General features: G+C 40.4%; 1 protein-coding gene across 4 annotated transcripts in view; it reads left to right on the top strand.

Annotated features, from left to right (window-relative positions):
* The window catches only part of ARID5B (AT-rich interaction domain 5B), a 338,170-nt gene that overhangs the window by 233,818 nt on the left and 83,872 nt on the right, over window positions 1–20,480 (top strand). The window contains exon 1 of one of the 4 annotated variants that reach the window (XM_056529840.1): window positions 13,488–13,603. The exons of the other annotated variants lie outside the window; for them this stretch is intronic. Within the exon in view, the coding sequence (XP_056385815.1) occupies window positions 13,600–13,603 (4 nt within the window). The 5' untranslated portion in view covers window positions 13,488–13,599. Of the gene's footprint in view, window positions 1–13,487; window positions 13,604–20,480 lie in introns of those variants that run through there. 4 annotated transcript variants of the gene reach the window in all.

Below are 20,480 nucleotides of genomic sequence, written 5' to 3'. Positions count from 1 at the left end.
TGCATGAATATACATAAGAATATGAATGCATCTGTTTATACATGTTGTGAAACTCTGGTGGGGCTCATTTATTTAAGAATCACAGCCTGAAAAGACGCCAAAAACAGGGCGAACAATTTCATAAATCGGATTGGGAAAAAATTGAAAACCACGGGTGAACAAAAACTGGCAAGTTACAGGGAAAAACAATAATAAATAGAAAAAAATGCATTTCTTCATATTTTCCCCTAAATTTACACAGAACTCTAGTACTGTGACCCCCGACCTACGATGGCCCCGACATACGATCATTTCAACATACGATGGTGAAGGCAGCATCAACATACGATGCTTTTGTATGTCGGGGCCATCGCATAAACGGCTATCCGGCAGCGCAGACTGCTTCAGCTGCCACCGGATAGCCGGTTACGGTGCCCTGTGTGGTCCGGTGATGGTCTCTTACCTGTCCTCGGGGCTCCGGCGCGTCCTCTTCTGGATCCCCTGCATCGTCGGCGCACGCCATCCCGTCATCCAATAGGAGCGGCATGGGTAGCGACGTGATGGCGGCGACGGAGCGCGCGTATGCCGGGGAAGCAGAGGCCTTGCCGGAGCGCCAGGGACACCTCGGGGACGCGGCGACAGCGATGGAAGGCGACATCCAGGGCAGCGGTGATGAGCGGTGACGGTCCGGAGCGGCGGGGACACCTCGGTGACGCGGCGACAGCAATGGAAGGCGACATCCCGGGCAACGGTGACGGACCGGAGCCTCGGGGACACGTGAGTACAACTTCCTATACCAGTGGTCTTCAACCTGCGGACCTCCAGATGTTGCAAAACTACAACACCCAGCATGCCCGGACAGCCAACGGCTGTCCGGGCATGCTGGGTGTTGTAGTTTTGCAACATCTGGAGGTCCGCAGGATGTAGACCACTGTCCTATACTTTACATTGCACGGATCCCTCAACATGCGATGGTTTCAACAAACGATGGTCCATTTGGAGCGGATTGCCATCATATGTTGAGGGACCACTGTACATGAGGCTCCTAGCGTTGCGCAATGGAGCCCATTGAAGATTGCCGCAGCTTGGTAAACACTGTGACGGGTGAACGGCTTTACACTCCTATCAGAAGAATGTATACTGTGTAACAACTGGGAGCTTGGCTGTAAAAACACAAGAGGGAATAGAAAGTTTTCTTTTATTGTTTTCTTTAGTATTAGTCATTTGTTTTGCAATCACGAGGGCTAATGTACTAGAGCAGTGGTCTGTATACTGTGCACCTCCAGCTGTTGCAAAACTACAACTCCCAGCATGCCCGGAGGCACCCTGGTTGGGAAACACTGCCTAAGGGTCTGTTTACACGAGCAGATTTCCTGCAGATTTTCTGCAGCTTATTTGCTGGGTCAGCAGAAATAGTGCAATAGTGGCAGATGTGCGGATTTTCAGCAGACCCATTGAAGTCAATTTCATTAAAATTTGCTGAGGGTTTTCTATGGCAAATACATTGTGGAAAAACTGCAGGAAATCTGCCTGTGTTAACAGTGGACCCATATGTACTTTATCTCATTGTGTATGTGCCCCGCTTATGTATATAGAAGAAAAAACATTGTACTACTTGGTGAAAAGGAACGTGAGACCTATTATTTTATTCTCCCCCAAAAAAATAAAAAATAAAAATTATATTTTTTAAAAATTATAATAATAATTTTATACATATATATATATATATATATATATATATATATATATACATATATACCTTCCTATAAAATGAGAAATAAGCAGAGGTTTAGTAGGGATCCTGGATAACACGCACGAATCCTTAATCCATGTAAAAATGTCATCTTTATGGACTGAATTTTAACTAATAGTATGCCATAAAGTTTGAGCACTTAATTTTTTTTTTCCATTCATTTATTTATTTATTTATTTAACTATTTATTTATCTATAACTTATTTTACACATGGCTTTAATTTAGACGTGCAGCTTGTCTGCAATATGAAATACAAGAATAAAATATAAATTATGGACTTATATTGCTTATATAGTCTTATACAGTGATCCCTCAACTTACAATGGCCTCAACATACAATAGTTTCAACATACAATGGTCTTTTCTGGACAATTGTAAGTTGAAACCAGACTCAACATACAATGCTACGGACAGTCCAGATCTGTGAAACCTGTCAACGAACTGACCAATCAGAACGAGCATTCACTGGTGAAACTCCTGTATTACTGAAGCGTATGCACTGACTGGCATCTGGTAGCGCCCCCTACAGTACAGGGAGGTATTACATGTTCTGTACACTTTACCTGGGCCAGGATTAGCTGCTCTTTTGGACACCAGGTGAGGGCGGCTCCACGTTACTTTTTTAGGACAATGGGGGGTATGTATGAAGGATTTTACCCTGTTTTTTTTTTTTTTTACTGTGATTTGTCTCGAATTTCCTTTGATGTCACTTTTTGCGACAAACAATTGCGCCAAATGGTTTAGAACAAAATCACTGATTTCACTTTGTTAGTCGTGATTTCAGTTACAATCATTCTTTGGTCTGGAATTTATTAATTGCGACTTTTCGATATGGCGCAAGTTTAGGCGCAAATACCTTCATTTAGGCGCAAATCTACACCATGAATAAAGTGACAGAGAAAATAGCTACAACAATAGAACGTCCCAAAGTCAGATTTACTGTCTGGAATTCTGGGGTCTGCGCCTTTTGTAGGGCTACATTTGTGCCAAAATTACAAACCTGCGTACGACAATTGATCATTTTGGCGCAGATATGCTCCATTTGACGCAAAAAAACATACATAAAATCACACATTGCTACACCATTATTGATACATGTCCCCCAATGTGTGTACTGTACAGGACCCTGAAGAAGCTCCTGTCCTCTACATAGACCAGTGCTTCCCAAGCAGGGTGCCCCCAGCTGTTGCAAAACTACAACTCCCAGCATGCCCGGACAGCCTTTGGCTGTCCGGGCATGCTGGGAGTTGTAGTTTTGCAACAGCTGGAGGCACCCTGCTTGGGAAACACTGACATAGACAGTGATTTACAGCTCCCAGCAGCTTTTTCTTACTTTTATATGTAAGGATTTGCTTTATCTATATTATTTATCTAGTTATTTTTATTTAATCCTCACTTTTTCCTATTTTTGGATGACATTTTGCTGCCTTTAGAACCAATTACCAGGTTTCCACAGAGTTCTGGTCTCAACATACAATGGTTTCAACATACAATGGCCGTCCCGTAACCAATTAATATTGTAACTTGAGAGAACACTGTACTACTCAGACCCTTAGTACTGTACAGCAGTGGTCCCCAAAATGTGTCTCAACAGCTGTTTCAAATGTCCCAGCATGCCCTGAATTCCTCAGCTTGGAAGTTGTAGTCTCAAAACAGCTGGAGGGCCACTGCTTGGGGATCACTGCTGCACAGTACAGTATCTTGTTGTTTTTTTGCTGCTCTCATTAGCAGCCTTTAAACACCAGAGGGCGCCATAGAGGTTTCTAATAAAGAAAGCTGTGAATGGTTTTAAGGCATCTAAAGGTTTATTTTTCACTGCCTGGAATCATAATGCATGAAATCCCCTGGAGGCCAAAGCGAATTCATCCAAGTAGAGAATTTTGTAAAGTGCAACATGGTATTTGCCCAAATATGGCAGATCTTTTTCCCTCGTGTCAGTGGACAGTTGCTCATGGGTTAATAACGCTGCACTACTCATACCGTGTGCTATTAAACAAGAATACAAGTGAAAGATTAGAAACTTGGAGCCATGTATAAATGACTTTACCCTGTAATTACCTTTCTTGAGTCATCAAGATTACTATAAAAGATTATTGTCTGAAAGGCAGAAACTGCAAGCCGATTGTTTCTAATGTACATAGTGCGCAACAAGGAAAAACATATGAAAAGTAGTTTGTGTTGAGACATGAAGGAGAGGATCAAATCGTTTTTCTCCTCCGGGCTGCTGGGCGAATTTCCGGTGTATTCGTTAGTGGTGTTTATTGTGATATCTGTGATCACCTGGTCGCTGTACAGGGTGGATTCATCTTATTGTTGCTATAATTCTGCGCCGCTGCTGGCGCTGATCACGCACTAGATTTATGTGAAAATCACACTGTGCGTTATGAGGGTCATATATCATGTGCCGCAGCGTCCAACGTCCGCTACTTTTGTGCTGTGCTGCCAGATTTAGTTTAAACCGTTGTATTCTATTGCATCTCACAGAGGTTTTGCAATTCAGCAACTTAAAGGGAAACTTTAAATATATACGAAAATGGACTCAACTTGTTTCAATAAACCTCCACAAGTCTTCTTTTCTAGCTTACTGCCCCCCCAAAAGTAGTCTCTTAGGGTGACATTTATCATTGGCCTTACACCGCTTCAATGTTCTAAATGTTCCCGCAAATTTTGCGCAATTGTATTTTGGGCACAATTTTTAAATGTGCAATTTTCAGTAGGACATCTTTCAAAGATGTCTACTGTTTGGTGAAAATTAAATTTAGAAGTGTTTTTTTCTTTTTTTTTTTTTTGCACAAACCTACACCACCTAATAGGACACGTACAAAAGTGTCAGATGCCAGAGCACAAAGCTTAAAGGGGTATTCCAGGGAAAAACTTTTTATATATATATATATATATATATATATATATATATATCAACTGGCTCCAGAAAGTTAAACAGATTTGTAAATTACTTCTATTAAAAAATCTTAATCCTTTCAGTACTTATGAGCTTCTGAAGTTAAGGTTGTTCTTTTCTGTCTAAATCCTCTCTGATGACACCTGTCTCGGGAAACGCCCAGTTTAGAAGCAAATCCCCATAACAAACCGCTTCTAAACTGGGTGTTTCATGAGACAGGTGTCATCAGAGAGGATTCTCTGTAGGAGAAAAACTCCACAAACAGTATGAAAATAAACAGCAAAATGCCCCAAAAAGGCATTGTATGAAGTGTGTTTACTTACTGACCTTCAGCCAACAACAGGTCACAGTGTTTTAAAAAATTATCTTTTTCATGTAAAAAAAAAGTTGCATTAATCAACAGTACAAGCAATGTAAGAAACGTTATATTAAATCTTATCAGACTAGCAGATCACATGGGTGAGGAAGGAAATAGGAGGGAGGGGTGATCAGAGAGAGCAAGAAGCAAACTGAGACTATAAAGACTACACAAGTATTTGATCTCACCCCAGGGCTTGATTCACAGTTTAGACTGCTTAGTACTGCTCTATAATGTCATCTAGCTGCTTGTTAGGGTATGTGCAGATATATAGGCGAGAAAGTCCTCCTCCTCTGTGTGTGTAGTGTATGGGAGACATCACCGCGGCTAGTTTTCACCCACTAGCTCAGGGACCATTGAAAATGACACTAAGTATAACACTAGCCTTAGGGTGGTTTTCCACAAAGCATTTTACGACAGCTCGGCCATACATGTTTTTGGAGTACATTATACCTCATAAGTTCAGGTACATTACCGTGCCACAGAGAAACTATATCGTGAGAAATAACCAGTTAGGCTTCATGTACAACCAAACAGGAACCTCTATTTTAGTGTTGTCCAAACAGTGCGTCTGTCCTATGACAATAAATCCTATGACAATACTAACTGTCACTGCTCTATTTGATGTGTGCATGAACCCTATGACAATTCTAACTGTCACTCCCGTGCACCATACCAGCGCGATCATACAATGAGATTATAGATATGATGCATTTATGGCCACCAGTAGACTTTAACCTTTTCTTTTCAGGTGCTTTTTTGCTATCTCTGGAATGTAATATACAACTTTGATATGTTTTGATGAAAGACTTTCGATACACCTTTTTAATCTGTACAAGATGAAAACGAATGTTAATTCTAACGCATTAATAACTGTAATAACATCCAACGAACCCATTAGCTCTCACAGCTCCCTACACTTTGATCTTGGATTGTTCAGCCTAATAGTCAGTGGCTCTTGCTATTTGGCCGGCGCTCAATGACTGCACTAAACTCCAATATAAACCCGTACACACACATATGCAACAGCAGGTGACATGGTCTTGGTTTGGAAGGAGAACGACTTGGATTGCACTCGCAGATTAATCATGGCCGCCAGTAAAATAGCTCTCACGGAGCATGTGGCACTTAGTCTAATGTTGATGTCTCATGTTTCTGCTTCTTGTTCGGGAGGCGAATGCCATTTCCACAGTCAATGTAATAGACTTGTTCACTGTGAAATAATTGGCTAAAGTGACATGCAAATCAGATCTAACCAAATAAATGCACCCAGGATACCAATAAGTTTTGTTCAAGTGTCTTTATGGGGTTTGGTGCTGGTAAATCCAGTTATGTAAAGTGAGGTAAAGATTCATTTTTACAGATTAAAGCGTATCTGCCATATCCCGCAAAAAAAAAAAAAGTTATGTTTCTTAGTACCTAATCCTGATCATGTACATATAGTTTGTATGTGTATATCACCTTTATTTTTCTCACAAATACCTTCTTTCTGTTGCTCACTTGGTTTGGCATTCTGTGCTTTGGAGTGCTGGATCTCTTCTAATCCCTGCTGCTCTTTAACACCCCTCCTCCCTGCCACAGTCTGATAGGACTGGAGTGAGCACAGAGGAGTACTAGTCTCACCCTTACTTACTGGACTTTGTCATTGCCTGTGGAGAAATATGATGCTGCAGCCAGACAGGATTGTGTTCTGGATGGTATGGGGTGTTTTTTGTTTTTTTTTCTAAGCCATGATTTCTATGAAAAGGAAATACAATTTTCTTATGAAGTATATTAGAAACGTTTGTTTTTTTTTTTGTCTGGTTTCACACCCGCTGTCCAGCATGTGTAACGTGGCTCCTGAACTGAGCTCCATGATCCTGATGTGAACATATCGTTAGAGTCAATTCACACGACAGAATTTCTGCATGTGGATTCCTCCTGAAATTAAAGCCCAATAGACTTCTATGGGATTCCGCACTCCCATTGACACTTCTGAATTTCTGCAAGCAGATTCTGCAGGGATTCTACACCATTTCCGCACAAAATCAGCACAAGAAAGAAACCACCCAAATGAATGCGGAAGCGGAACTGGTGCGGATCTGAACAGACCCTAAGGCTGCGTTAGGTGCGGATGTTGTAAGAGCGTTCAGCACCCCATAAATCAAATAACATTGCACCATGTAAATTTCCACACTGGAAAAGAAACCTCTGTGGCACAAGGAGATCTGTAAAGTCTCAGCCACTCACCTAATTCTGTATTGTGCTGTGAATTTTACAAATGAAATATATTTATACAAATCCCCAAATATAAGCCAAAGCATTTACACCTCATGGAACTTACCGGCTATGGTTCCAGTTTAGCTGTATTGCGAGGGGTAAAATCTTAAATAGGACTAATCTATAACATGGGTGGAATGGCATATACCCTACAGAACTGATAATAAAAGGAACACGTAGAGGTACATAACATCCTTGTCCAGGTGTCTTGCTTTAGCTGGAGAACATTGATCCCAACTAGATGAAAGCGAAAAAAAATCTGCTTTCATGTTGGCTATTCTTCAGGATCAGCAATGACCATCAATAGTCTTTTGCACGAGACAGCTGTAAGAGAAAATAATCTTACCATCTCCTAATTGTTTTACAGAAGCATTGAGTTCTCCTGGAAATGGAAGTGAAGGTTAAGCAATCATAATTAAGTGACATGTGTTCTGTTCTATTAACCCCTTAATAAGCTACAATATTCTAAGTGAAGTACTGTTGCGTCATGGTGATTGTACGGGCACAATAATTGTGTTTATACCATCATTAGCCAGGACAACAGCACCCAAATGGTTAGGCAAAGGGAAAAGGCTTCCTCTGTCACACAATCAGATCCCCCGCAATGCAATTGTGGGGTGCCAATGGGTTGTCATGGCAGCTGATGGCCCAACAAAGGATATAATATTTGAATATTAGGTTGTCCATATTTCAGTGCATTACCAAAGTGAAAAGAAGATGGCATTGGTCAAGTCCCATATTGAGAAAACAAAATGAATCAAACAAACTTTATTTAGAAAGGTTTAAAGTAAAGGATGAGTTATAGCTACCCAGAAATAGTACTTGACCTACATAGAACAAGCACTCTTAGGCTACGTTCACACTATAGAATTTCCAAGTGGAATTCTGCCTGGAAATTCCACTGCATAAATCTAACTTTAATGTGAATAGGTTTTCTGTTGACCCATTTACAGTGCGGAAATTATGGATTCCGGACCTGCCGAAAGAATGAATATGTTTATTCTTTCAGCGGGTGTCGCTGTTTTCGGAATATCCCCTAATGTGCATGCAGCCTTACTACCAATGGAAAAGTAAATAAGGTTAGAACTCTCAGACGCTTTGCCCCTCCAATACTTTGCAATTCTGAAGAGTTCAGAAACCATAGAGATTGATGGACCCCCTGGGCGACCATTTGTTCCACCTGCAGACAACCAGGAGACTCTTCTCACTACAACTAACCATTGTCACATAAGTCATCAAATATGTCTATGACAGACTTGCTGTTTAATATTTTAAAAATATTTTAAAAAATCTAACTTTCAATTTGCTGTTCTTTGCATTAAAACAAAAAGAAAAATTGAAGTGTGAAACTATATATATATTGTATGCTGCATTTGCTTATTTTTTGGAAGTACTGGAGTTATTTTCGACTATTTTTCGAAATATGTTATCCATATTTATTCTGGCAATTTCTGTCAGAGGCTTTTAAATATAGCAGATCTTTTGTTCCCCATAAGCTACATTCATGTTTCATTTCCCATTTAAAAACAGCCTTGTGAAATCAGCTTTTCAGACTAATCAAGTGCTCTCTTCAATTGCATTATCATGCAACGATGCACCAATCGGGAGTCAGTCGACCACATTCCTGCTCATCCAGTTTGACTATAAAAGTGGCATTAAGCTAAGTATTCATTGGTCTTTACCGGTCTGTAAACTTACTTTTAATCGCACCATTATAATACTGTAGGCTTGTGCAATTTGTGGGTTATCAAATATAGAATAAGACATACGAGGAAAAAGTACTTCTCCTACAATTATAATATTTACTGATAATGACAGACCCTATACAGACTAAAGAGAAAACAGAACATTGGCTAGTTAATGGATAGGCTAAATGAAATACTTTATTAATGCAGGCATGAATGGAATAGTAGATTATGCTGCCTGGTCTGTATAAAAATAGCTTACTGTGTCCAAGGGTTAATGTTCCTATCCCAGTGTTTCCCAAACAGGGTGGTCCCCTTTTGTTCCACATTCTCATGGGTTATGCAGAAGTGTCCCAAAAAAGTCTGTCTCTAAATGTCTGTCCCTACATGTTTCATCTGCCTGCAGTGTCTTCAGGGGAATGGACAGAAAAATAACATTTTAACAGCTGCTGTATGGTCTCACACTATGAAAAAATGGCCCTTATAAACTCAGGTAGCCTTCTCTAAAGCCATTTATGGGCCATAATCACAGTGCCCACGTTATATATGAATTATTTACTTGATTGTATTTCAAACTGTTGTTTGGTAGCATTTCTTCCATAACAGACCTTGTAATAATGTTACATTCAGTGCCAAATGTATCTAACTACTATGAAGATGTCAGTGGGGATGTTTATTGAATATTCACAATAGATGGCATGTGATACTACAAATATGCTAAGTGTAAACTGATGTAATGTTGTTTAAAGGGAATGGCATAGCTTCTTATTAGTTGAAGTAAAATGCTTTCCTACTGTCATAGTGTCCTATGTTTTTCAGATTTGCAAAGTGGTGACATTTAACACTTCATACACAGACTGCTTTAATCTTTTGTACAGTTGCATGGCCTTCTGCAGACTGATATACATTATTACAGAACCCACAGCTAACTAAACATACAACAAAAGCCACAAACTGCTAAACCACACAATAACATATTGAGTAGATATCATGATACCATTCAGAGCCACACAAACAACAATTCTGAAGAAAATAAATAAGTGTATTGCATTTATTTATACTGTTCTATTCATACATTAGATCCAATTGGTGGTAGTGGGGGGTCACATTGGTATTTTGTCATCAGTTTATGGTAAAAGGCTACTGGAAAGGTGACGACCCATATGGTGGCAAAGTTCAAATTATATGTGAAAAATGAGAACAGGCAATGCCAGTATCTTCAGAAGTGATTAAAAAAAGTTATAGTTTAAAGCAAAAGAAGTATCTGCATGGTTTTGTTACATTGACCCTAGTAGTGACAAGGTTATTTCGATGCTCTAACTGGGGGTTTTAAGACCCTGAATGCCCCCACCATGGTTTACAGCTATTTCTCATTCCCTCTATTTCAGGAGGTTGGACCAGAGCTGGGTGTTTGCCAGTAGTATATACTAACTTTGTCCATTTTTTCTGGCCAATCACAGGTCAGAACCTACTATGCCTTGACATAGTGCTGGGGAGAGTACCCTGGACTGAGCATGCTGCACTGTGCTTAAGGGTGATTTACAGTACACTACTATAGATGAGGGAAGATAGGGTTACTAATGCATGAACTGCAGCAGTAGGACAGGGGTGACACTAAGCACTGAACTGCTGTTGGTGCTGAGGTAAGAAGGAAGCCTTGCTCTATTTTTAATGGATAGCACAGCAGCAGTACAGCAAGGAAGTAGTTACACTAAGCAGTACCCAGCTACTGCTGGTTGTGCTGAACTGAGAAGGAAGCCGTGATTTACCTTTCCTGGTAAGTGCAGATCTTCTGGAGGACGGAGAAAGCCTCAACTTGCAGGCACACAGCTCAGGTTAACTCTTTTTTTCACTCTCCATCACATTCTAAGCCCCACCCCTTCTTCCTGTGTTTTGTCTTGATGTCTCTGTTACTAGAGTTAGATTTTCCACTAACATCTATCAGTGAACAGCAGACTGCAGGGAAGTGACACCTAGTGGCCAAGAATTTAAGGCTGTTTTTCTGGGATAAGGAATCGCTTTTGGTCAATGAAGTGATTTATAAGTATGTTATAGATCACATATACTATTAATAGTGAAAAGTTGTTTGAAATGATAATTTAACAATTTACAAATTTCAGTTTTTTGCATGTTATATGTGTTGTTCGTTTCATGACTGTATACAGAGGGCAAACTTTAAACAGTCTGCTTGCATTCTTTAAAATGGGTTTTTAGACAAGAGGCTTGGACATGGCTATCTTCTTCGTAAAATCAGCTTGACGTGTTTAATTCTTACACAGGATGGCGAGGGGGGGACATCTTTGCAAATGCAGGATTTATAGTATATATAGTATATACAATTATAATATGTGGTCATTTTAAAGGGGTACTCTGCTGCCCCAGCCTTCGTAACATTTTGTTCCAAACGCTTGAAATGGGCGACGGGGGTCGTTACTTAACAGCCAATCCCCCTCGTGATGTCACGCCACGCCCCCTAAATGCAAGTCTATGGGAGGGGGCGTGGCCCCTCCCATAGACTTGCATAGAGGGTGTGTGGTTTAACGGCTCAAGGGGGCGTGGCTATGATGTCACGACCCCCGCCGCCCGCAACCAGTCTAAACGAACGCTGGGTGCTGCACAGAGATCGCCGGGGTTCCAGCTGCGGAACCCCCACGATCAGACATCTTATCCCCTTTCCTTTGGATAAGATGTCTAGGGGCGGAGTGCCCATTTTTTGTTGGAAATGCTCCGTAAGGTTTTGTCTAATCTATTGATATATCAAAGCTGTCACAATGCCTGGGAGCTGTGCCTGTATTCTGCTAGTGGCACTTGTAGGGCATCAGCAGCAGAGGATTCCAGATTCCCAGTAGCCTGCAGAGATGCATTGGATTGTCATGGGGTTTATTCTGCAAGGGAGTTTTGGTAACTTTGTGTTTGTTTAGCACCATCATCTTTTTACAATATTGGTGTAACACATTGTAACAATTAAAATAATACTGTATGATATAGGCAAATAAAAACAGCGATAGATTAAAAGGGAACTCTGGTGGAAACAAGTGGAAAACAAATGTTTTCAAATCAATTGGTGCCAGAAAGTTAAACAGATTTGTAAATTACTTCTATTTCAAAATCTGAAACCTTCATGTACTTATCAGCTGCTGTATGCTCCAGAGAAATGTGTGAAGTTCTTTCCAGTCTGACAACAGTGCTCTCTGCTGACACCTCTGTCCATGTCAGGAACTGTCCAGCTTAGAAGCAAATCCCCATAGCAAACCTATCCTGCTCTGGACAGTTCCTGATACGGACAAAGGTGTCAGCAGAGAGCACTGTAGTCAGACAGAAAAAAAATTCAAAAAGAAAATTTTTTCCTCTGTAGCATACAGCAGCTGATAAATACTGGAAGGATTAAGATGTTTAAATAGAAGTAATTTACAAATCTGTTTAACTTTATGGGACCAGTTAATTTGGAAAAAAAAAATTCTCCACCGGAGTTCCCCATTAAGTTGGATTACGCTTATATAGAGAGAAGGACAAAAATAGAGTAGAATGCAATGCTGTATCTTGTGTCAGATTTTGCTAGTAGCTCACAGAATGTAGTTGTGAGTGGTAAAGCGGGAGCTGCTGCACTCCGACCGGGGCTGGACTCTTATGCAAGAACCAGTAGAGAATCAAGATAGGCAACAAGGAGCTACAAAAAACGGTCTTTAGGAGGCTCTGCTCCCATGAGTGAAAGAATGGAGAGACTCAGGCCAGAACAGGAAAAACTTGTTTATTTTGCAAAAGAGCAGACAACGCGTTTCGGCACACACAAAGTGCCTTCCTCAGGTCCAAAACGTACAATGCAAACTTCTTGGATAGTATGCAGAGATACTGGAGATGATCCTGTGTGCAGTAGCGCTGGCGTGGTTCTGAAGGTCCAAGAAGTTTGCATTGTACGTTTTGGACCTGAGGAAGGCACTTTGTGTGTGCCGAAACGCGTTGTCCACTCTTTTGCAAAATAAAAACGTTTTTCCGGTGCTGGCCCGAGTGTCTCCGTTCTTTCATTCATGCGAGCAGCGCCTCCCAAAGAGCGTTTTTTTTTTGTAGCTCCTAGTTGCCTATCTTTAAGTCGGATAGATCCCGAAGTAACGCACAGAGGCGCATGCTGTTGTGAAGCCCTTGCATCCTATTGACGAAGTCGTCTTTTCATGTTGTCTAAGTGCTTTGTTTGTGCCAAGAGCGGGTTTTGTACATGAGGCAAGTTGTTGTTGTCTGCAAACAGTTAACTCCTTGGTCATGTTCCCGTCTTGGGTTTGTTTTTAGCTTGGCTTTTTTGTGATGTCAGCTGTGATGAAAACTATATCAAGAGCAGAGGCCATGGAGGAGGCACAACAAAAAAGAAGAAAAGAACAATTAAGACAAAATGTCATAACCTACATTGAAAAGGTGGTGTAGTGCAGCCCCAACTGGCAGCCGGCTAAAGTCATTCCACTCCTAGCCACTAATGTAATCTGTGTTTATACGAGTAATGTACTGTAGCTAAGGGGGAGGGGGAGTTGTAAGCACACAGCACATACTCAAAGTGTTCATTTTGTGTTAAGCTCACATCCCCACCAAGTCGAGACTTCCAGGGATTTAATGGGCAGTCAGATGCAGTGTAGCATTCATGAGAACTGATATAAGTGAGACAGATGCTAGCCGACTGGAATGGGTAACGCCACTTTTATCTCTTCTTTTATTTATTTATTTATTTATTCATTCATTTATTTCTTTCTTTTTTGTAACCTGAATTTGCATGTTTGATGTCTCGTTACTTTTAGGACCGCATACAGGGAGCAAACTTTAAACAGGCTGCCTGCTTTCTTTAGAATGTTACTGTGTGATTTTAGGCAAGATGCTGGGACATGGTTTTCTTCTTCTTCTTCTGAATAATCTGGTGTTTAATTCTTACACAGGATGGAAGGAGGAGGGGGGGGGGGAGCATCTTTGCTAAATGTAGGATTTTAAGTGAGTGCCAAATTGCACAGTATTTGCAGACTGATTAAAATGTAAACGTAACATGTCAAGAGCATTGCCAGTTCTCTGTGTGACAAATTTTAAGTGAAAAACAATTAGGAAAGACGATAGATCTGCTGTGGAGTCAATGGTGACAGCTCTTCTTTGCTTTTTTTTTTTTATTTTATTTTATTTTACTTATATGTAAGAGAATACTGTAATCCAGTGTTTCCCAACTAGGGTGCCTCCAGTATGCGGCCAAACTACAACTCCCAGCATGCCCGGACAGCCAAAGGCTGTCCGGGCATGCTGGGAGTTGTAGTTTGGCCACAGCTGGAGGCACCCTAGTTGGAAAATACTGCTGTAATCCTTCACTGATCCATTCTTACAGATTCTTTTAGCTTACTTGTATTAATATAAACCCTGTAATATGATTTAATAATGTGAACTTGTGTGGAGGAGAGAATATAGGAGCGAGGTGCACATGGTACTGTTAGGAATGGTTATGGAATGACGTGATGCTATCATTCAGGATACGTCAGCAGTTGCTGCTGGTGCTTATAAAAATGATGGATAGGCTGCAGGCGGGCGTTCTACGTAGGATGACTTGTATCCCTTGTCAATTATGATGTCAATTATTGATGGGCACGTCAATTAGTCCAGCGCCTGGCATCATTCCCTGTGTACTTTATTAGGCAGCCGCATGTCCTCTTAAACAGGACACAATGTCTTTCTGCATTGGAGGAAAGTAACAATTAACAAAACATAATTAATGATCTGCAAAACAGCTAAATAAGAGTTACTGCAGAATAGGCTGTCAGCATGTGTTAATGGGTCAGGAATACAATGCAGTCCCTCAGCATTAGAGAAGTAGGCGGTGCAAATGGTTAAAGATAGATAGATATGAGATAGATAGATAGATATGAGATAGATATGAGATAGATAGATATGAGATAGATAGAGATAGATAGATATGAGATAGATAGATATGAGATAGATATGAGATAGATATGAGATAGATATGAGATAGATAGATATGAGATAGATAGAGATAGATACATAGATAGATAGATATGAGATATCTAGATATGAGATAGATAGATAGATAGATATTAGATAGATAGATAGATAGATGATAGAGAGATAGATAGACAGATAGATATGAGATAGATAGAGAGATAGATAGATAAATAGATAGATAGATATGAGAGAGATAGATACATAGATATTAGATAGATAGATAAATAGATAGGAGATAGATAGATATGAGTTAGATAGATAGATAGATAAATAGATAGATAAATAGATAGATAGAGAGAGAGATAGATAGATAGATATGAGATATATGGATATATATAGATAGTGTTTATTGGTAAATGAGCACATACAGTCTTCCTGCACTTGTTTTGTGATGCGTAGTCCAAGCCCCTGTAGTTTTCATTCATAATGGGAGTAATTTGCATGTAATTAATGTGTTTGCATTGTAAAGCATGTCACAATGAGCTGTCAATCATATGTACCCTAAAAAGACATGGCAACCACTGTGTTGCTGTCGGTTAATTGGTTATCATCGTTGTCACCAGAAGAGTCTGGGCACATTTTGCTTTCTTTACACAGATGATGGTGAATTTCATGAAAAAGTGTCACAACTGGACCAAGTGCTGTTATGGATTTGTTACCATTTTGAAAATGTAAACTATTGTCATTGTTGTTTGTCATCCTCTTGGTGTTTATGGAAAATGTATCGAGTGAACGGGTTATGTAGCTGAATGATGATGATTATACCTAGTGATCATATACTGTATATAATGAATACAGAATGGAAAGGTTCAAATGATGTATACAGAAATGAACAGTGTCAACTTTAACTGGAACACACGTTACAACCTCCGAAGCAGTTTTATGAAATAGTATATTGTACAGGTATAGATGGAAGTTGCATTTAGTACTTTATTAATAATTGATTTGACCTAAAAACCGCCTAGGCCCAGGAGCGCCATTTTTTATGCTCCGGGCCTGTTGGTACCGGCTATTCCTGGAACCCCTGTGGCGGTGGGTACCGGAGTAATGTTTGGGGGTTAGCACTAGCAGTTTTTGGGGCTAACGCTGAGGCCCCAGCTTAGTAATGGATTCCGTCAATAAGATGGCTTCCACTACTAAGCCTGAAAATTCAATTTAAAAAAAACCATGACACATTGGAAAAATAATTTTATTTTTAAACACACTCCCCCGTTAGCCATTTTATTAAAAGGGAAAAAATCCAATTCATCCGCAGTAGTCCTCCGAATACGCCGTAATCCTCTGCATACAGGGATCTGAAACGAGAAGAAAAAAGAAACACAAAAAATTGGTTAGGACATTTTTGGCGCTCTCCGCTGGGGAGAGCGCCCATAATGCAATGTCTTCCAAAACAGAGAGCCTCCAATTGTTGCAAAACTACAATTCCCAGCATGCCCAGACAGCCTATGGCTGTTTGGGCATGCTGGGAGTTGTAGTTTAGCAACAGCTGAAGTCTCCCTGCCTAGGAGGACACTGGCAAGAAGGGTCTGTTCACATTATACAAAATGTACAATGTGAACAGAGCCTCACACCCTTACCAGCCTGGTTCCCATATGTAGCTCCACCCCTAATGACATCATCACTAGGGGGCAGAGCTACACGGACCCGGCGGGGACAGGGAACTAGGGAGGTAAGCAGACCTTGTCTTCTGTATACACTATATACAGCTATCTATAGATAGCTGTATATTCTGTATACCGCAAAAGGGGCTATAGGAGCAGGGAGTCCTGTCAGTCTGGTGATGGGATTCCCGGCTCCTGTATAGTATATACGGGTACACTATGCACCCCTGTATACTATACGGCCAGGGGATGTGCGTAGTGATGCTATACATCACTCCTCACCTCCATACACTCTGTGGTCCGGGCACTCAGCATCCGACCACAGAGTGGTACCCAGAAGGAAGTAAAAAAAAACTGCCACAGGGAAAAATTTGGCACAAACCAGAAAAAAGGCCAGAAAAACTGCAAAAATGCATGAAAAAAGCTGTGGCAGTTTTACAGGCATTTTTGCTGGCATTTTTTTAGGTGTAAAAATAAACAAACAAGTGGAAACCTAGCCTAAGACTAGCAGTTAACCTCAGTCCACTCTACTCCATATTATGAGTCGTCCAGCTAAACCATATTTTTTTTGTAAAATAGCTTCTCTCTTCTTTGGTTGAATTGATGGACATATGTTTTTTTTTAACTGTACTGACTATGGCTGTGCTGTAAGCTCCTATGGCACAGCAATGATCAGTGTCTACAAGCACAGGAGTGCATCTGTGTGTCTCCAAGCTGTTACAAAACTACAACTCCCAGCATGCCCTACAGCCTTTGGCTGTCTGGGCATGCTGGGAGTTATAGTTCTGCAACAACTGGAGGCACACTGTGGAAAACACTGCCCAATGGGGAGAAAAAAAGTGAAAAAAAAATTAAGGCAATAATTGTTAAAAAGCCCCTCCCCTAAATAAAAGTTTAAATCATCCCCCTTTTTCAAATATAAGTTAACAAAAAATAAACAAACATATTTGGTAACACCGCATGCATAAATGTCCAAACCATTAAAATATAGCGCTAAAGGAGAACTCCGGGACATTACAACTTATCCCCTATCCTAAGAATAGGGGATACGTGTCAGATTGCAGGGGGTCTGACTGCTTGGGCCCCCCTGCAATCTCCTGCACAGCGCCCCGGCTCTTTGCATGAATGGGGCGTATCGACCACCTCATGAAGCAGAAGGGGCGTGTCAGCCGCAGCTTTGTGCTATAGTCAAAACAGCTCCTTTCATGAGCGGGTGCTGTGCAGGAGATCACGCGGGGCCCCAGCAATCAGACCCCCCGTGATCTGACACTTATCCCCTATTCTTGGGATAGGGGATAAGATGTTACATCCCGGAGATTTCCTTTAATGAAACTGCACGGTCAATGACGTAAACATTAAAAAAATACCAACGTCAAAAACTGCAGATTTTTTATCATTTCATGTAGCAGAAAAAATAAAAAGTGATCAAAAAGTCCCATCAAAACCAAAATGTTACCAATAAAAAATAGAGATCACGGCACAAAAAATAAACTCTTATACAACTCCATGTATGGATAAATAAGTTATAGGGGTCAGAAGAGGCATTTTAAGCATACTGATATATATTTTTTTAAAATAAATAAGTGATGTCATTACACAGTAAAATTGGTGGTTGCACAAAACAAAGTCCCCATATTTCTTTAACGAATTTAAGTAAAAAAATGTTGATTTTATAAAAAAAAACTATATTAACAAAAAAGTGGGCGGGGCACTGTATTTTCGGTTTTGGTTTCAGTTTTCGGCCAAGCACAGCCTAAATTTTTCAGTTTTGGCCTAAAAATTTTCTTTTCGGTTCATCCCTATTGTTTATGATAACAATGCAGAATACATAAACACTGTATCCCAGTGACATTGTCAAATAAAGTAATTGGATAAGGTTTTCCTGGCACGGCCAACACATATACATTATGTTGCCTAGAATGTGTATAACTTCAGCTCTATAGGGTTGGAAATCGAATTGTCTGGGCACAAAGCTTTGACGTATATTTCGCCAAAGATTTTGTTCTGTGATCACTTAGTAACAGTGTCTGTTGTTATTTAACCTCTACAAATGAGCGACCAAAATTGGAAAATCCAATAATAGGTTATGTCAGCCAGCAATGACCATGGGCAGGTTATTCATTGGTCAGCTTAAGGTGTCACATACTGCGTATGTTGGAAAATTGTAGTTTTTTACACCATTTTTTGTGGACCAAAATCATTAGCGAATTGAAAAGAAATGGAAAATGTAAATAAATGCTTGACCAATGTCTGGCTTTGATTCAAGAAATTACATCAAAAACTGCACTGGTAGTTTTCCAAGAAAAATTCTATACATGATGTCTGCCCTATTGTGTCTTTTTTATTTTTGTAATTTTTGGGTCTTATATAAACTCATATACGCTCATTAGTATTCCATAAAATGCTATGTGTGACACTAGCCTTAGAAAATTTCCAGAATTTTGTCTGGAAAACACAATGGACAATCCGCAAATATGCATGTTCTACTAGTGCTATGACCACTCGGAAATGAGCTGTCCCCATAGACGGCAATGCATTTCCGAGCAGAATCAGCGGAAACAATGAACATGTTCATTTTTTCTGCAGACGCTAGAGTCGGGATTTTGGCAACAGAAACATCTGCCGAGGAAATTATGTGTTTGAAGCTCAGCATAATTGAACAAAATATTGAACAGGAAGTGGGGGAAGAGGGGGGACGGAATTCACCTTTAAAGCGTACCTGTCAGAACTCAGAACACAGTGTTAAAAATCATCTCAGGGGACGGGGGCTTGTCTCTCCTTGTGGTGGTGGGAGGTTATTGGTGTGTCTGCTCATGCAACCTTGTCCATGAATTATGTCTTGTCCATGACTCATGGACAAGCCTAATGCTGCTGCAGGACTGGTTAGTGTCCCAGTAGGTATGGAGATCCCTAGTGGTGGGATTTTCATGGGGTCATTTCGTTCATTTAATATAAAATTTTTTTTTCAATACCATATTACAAAAAGACTTTAATTTTTATCAGTAAAGTTTTTGGATATGACAGTATCCATTTAAAATGCCCTGTTTTACCCTTTATGCCAGTGTTTCCCAACCAGGGTGCCTTCAGCTGTTGCAAAACTACAACTCCCATCATGCCGAACAGCCATGCTGGGAGTAGTAGTTTTGCAACAGCTGGAGGAACCCTAGTTGGGAAACACTGCTTTATTCCATAACTGAAACCATTGCCCACATACCGATTTCTGTGCTCAGCTCCGATACAGTAGTTTACTAGATGAAAAGTTGGTAACAAAAAGTAAACTTTGCTAATAAGCCAATAAATCACCGTCTTCAAAGAGAAAGTAGAGTGTTTCTAGTAAGCGATTAGTCACGCACGAAAATGTCACTGTTGTGAGTCAGCCTCTGTTCTAAAGTCATATTTGTAATCCTGCTTCTGATAAATTCTTGTTAGTTTGTCAGTCGCATTTATTTGCAAGGTACTAAAAAGAACATTACTCATAATATGTTAATAATTGCCATTCAAGTGACATATTCCTTGTTTAGGGCATTTTTAACTTTCTCTTGCTTTTCATGGGATAATGTGCTATTTAGACATGAAGCAAAGTCCTGCGGAGAGGTATTTGGTGGTCTTTTAAGTAATTTTTTGCTTAGATGTTTTGACTAAACAGAAGTGGTTTTAATATGTTGCACACAGGCCCTTAATATATATCTAGTGTAAGAAATAATAGATAGTGTAATTAAGGGGAAACTCCGGGACATAAGTACTTATCCCCTAACACATATTACTGTCGACCATGTCACGAAGCGGTGATCGACATGCCCCTTTACTTTTATTTCCGGTTCTCCCGTAGAGATACATGGAGGGGTATCGGCCACCGCTTCATGCGCTGGTGACAGCAATTCGGGCACAGGGCAGAGGTTGCTCTGTGCATGGGGAGAGCCAGGGTGCCAGAGAGTGCCAACAGTCTGAACCTCCGCGATCAGAGACTTATCC

This window comes from Hyla sarda, chromosome 7 (genome assembly GCF_029499605.1).
Source record: "Hyla sarda isolate aHylSar1 chromosome 7, aHylSar1.hap1, whole genome shotgun sequence".
Lineage (NCBI taxonomy): Eukaryota > Metazoa > Chordata > Amphibia > Anura > Hylidae > Hyla > Hyla sarda.
Note: the sequence above shows the minus strand (reverse complement) of the source record. Positions and strands in the feature narration are given on the sequence as shown.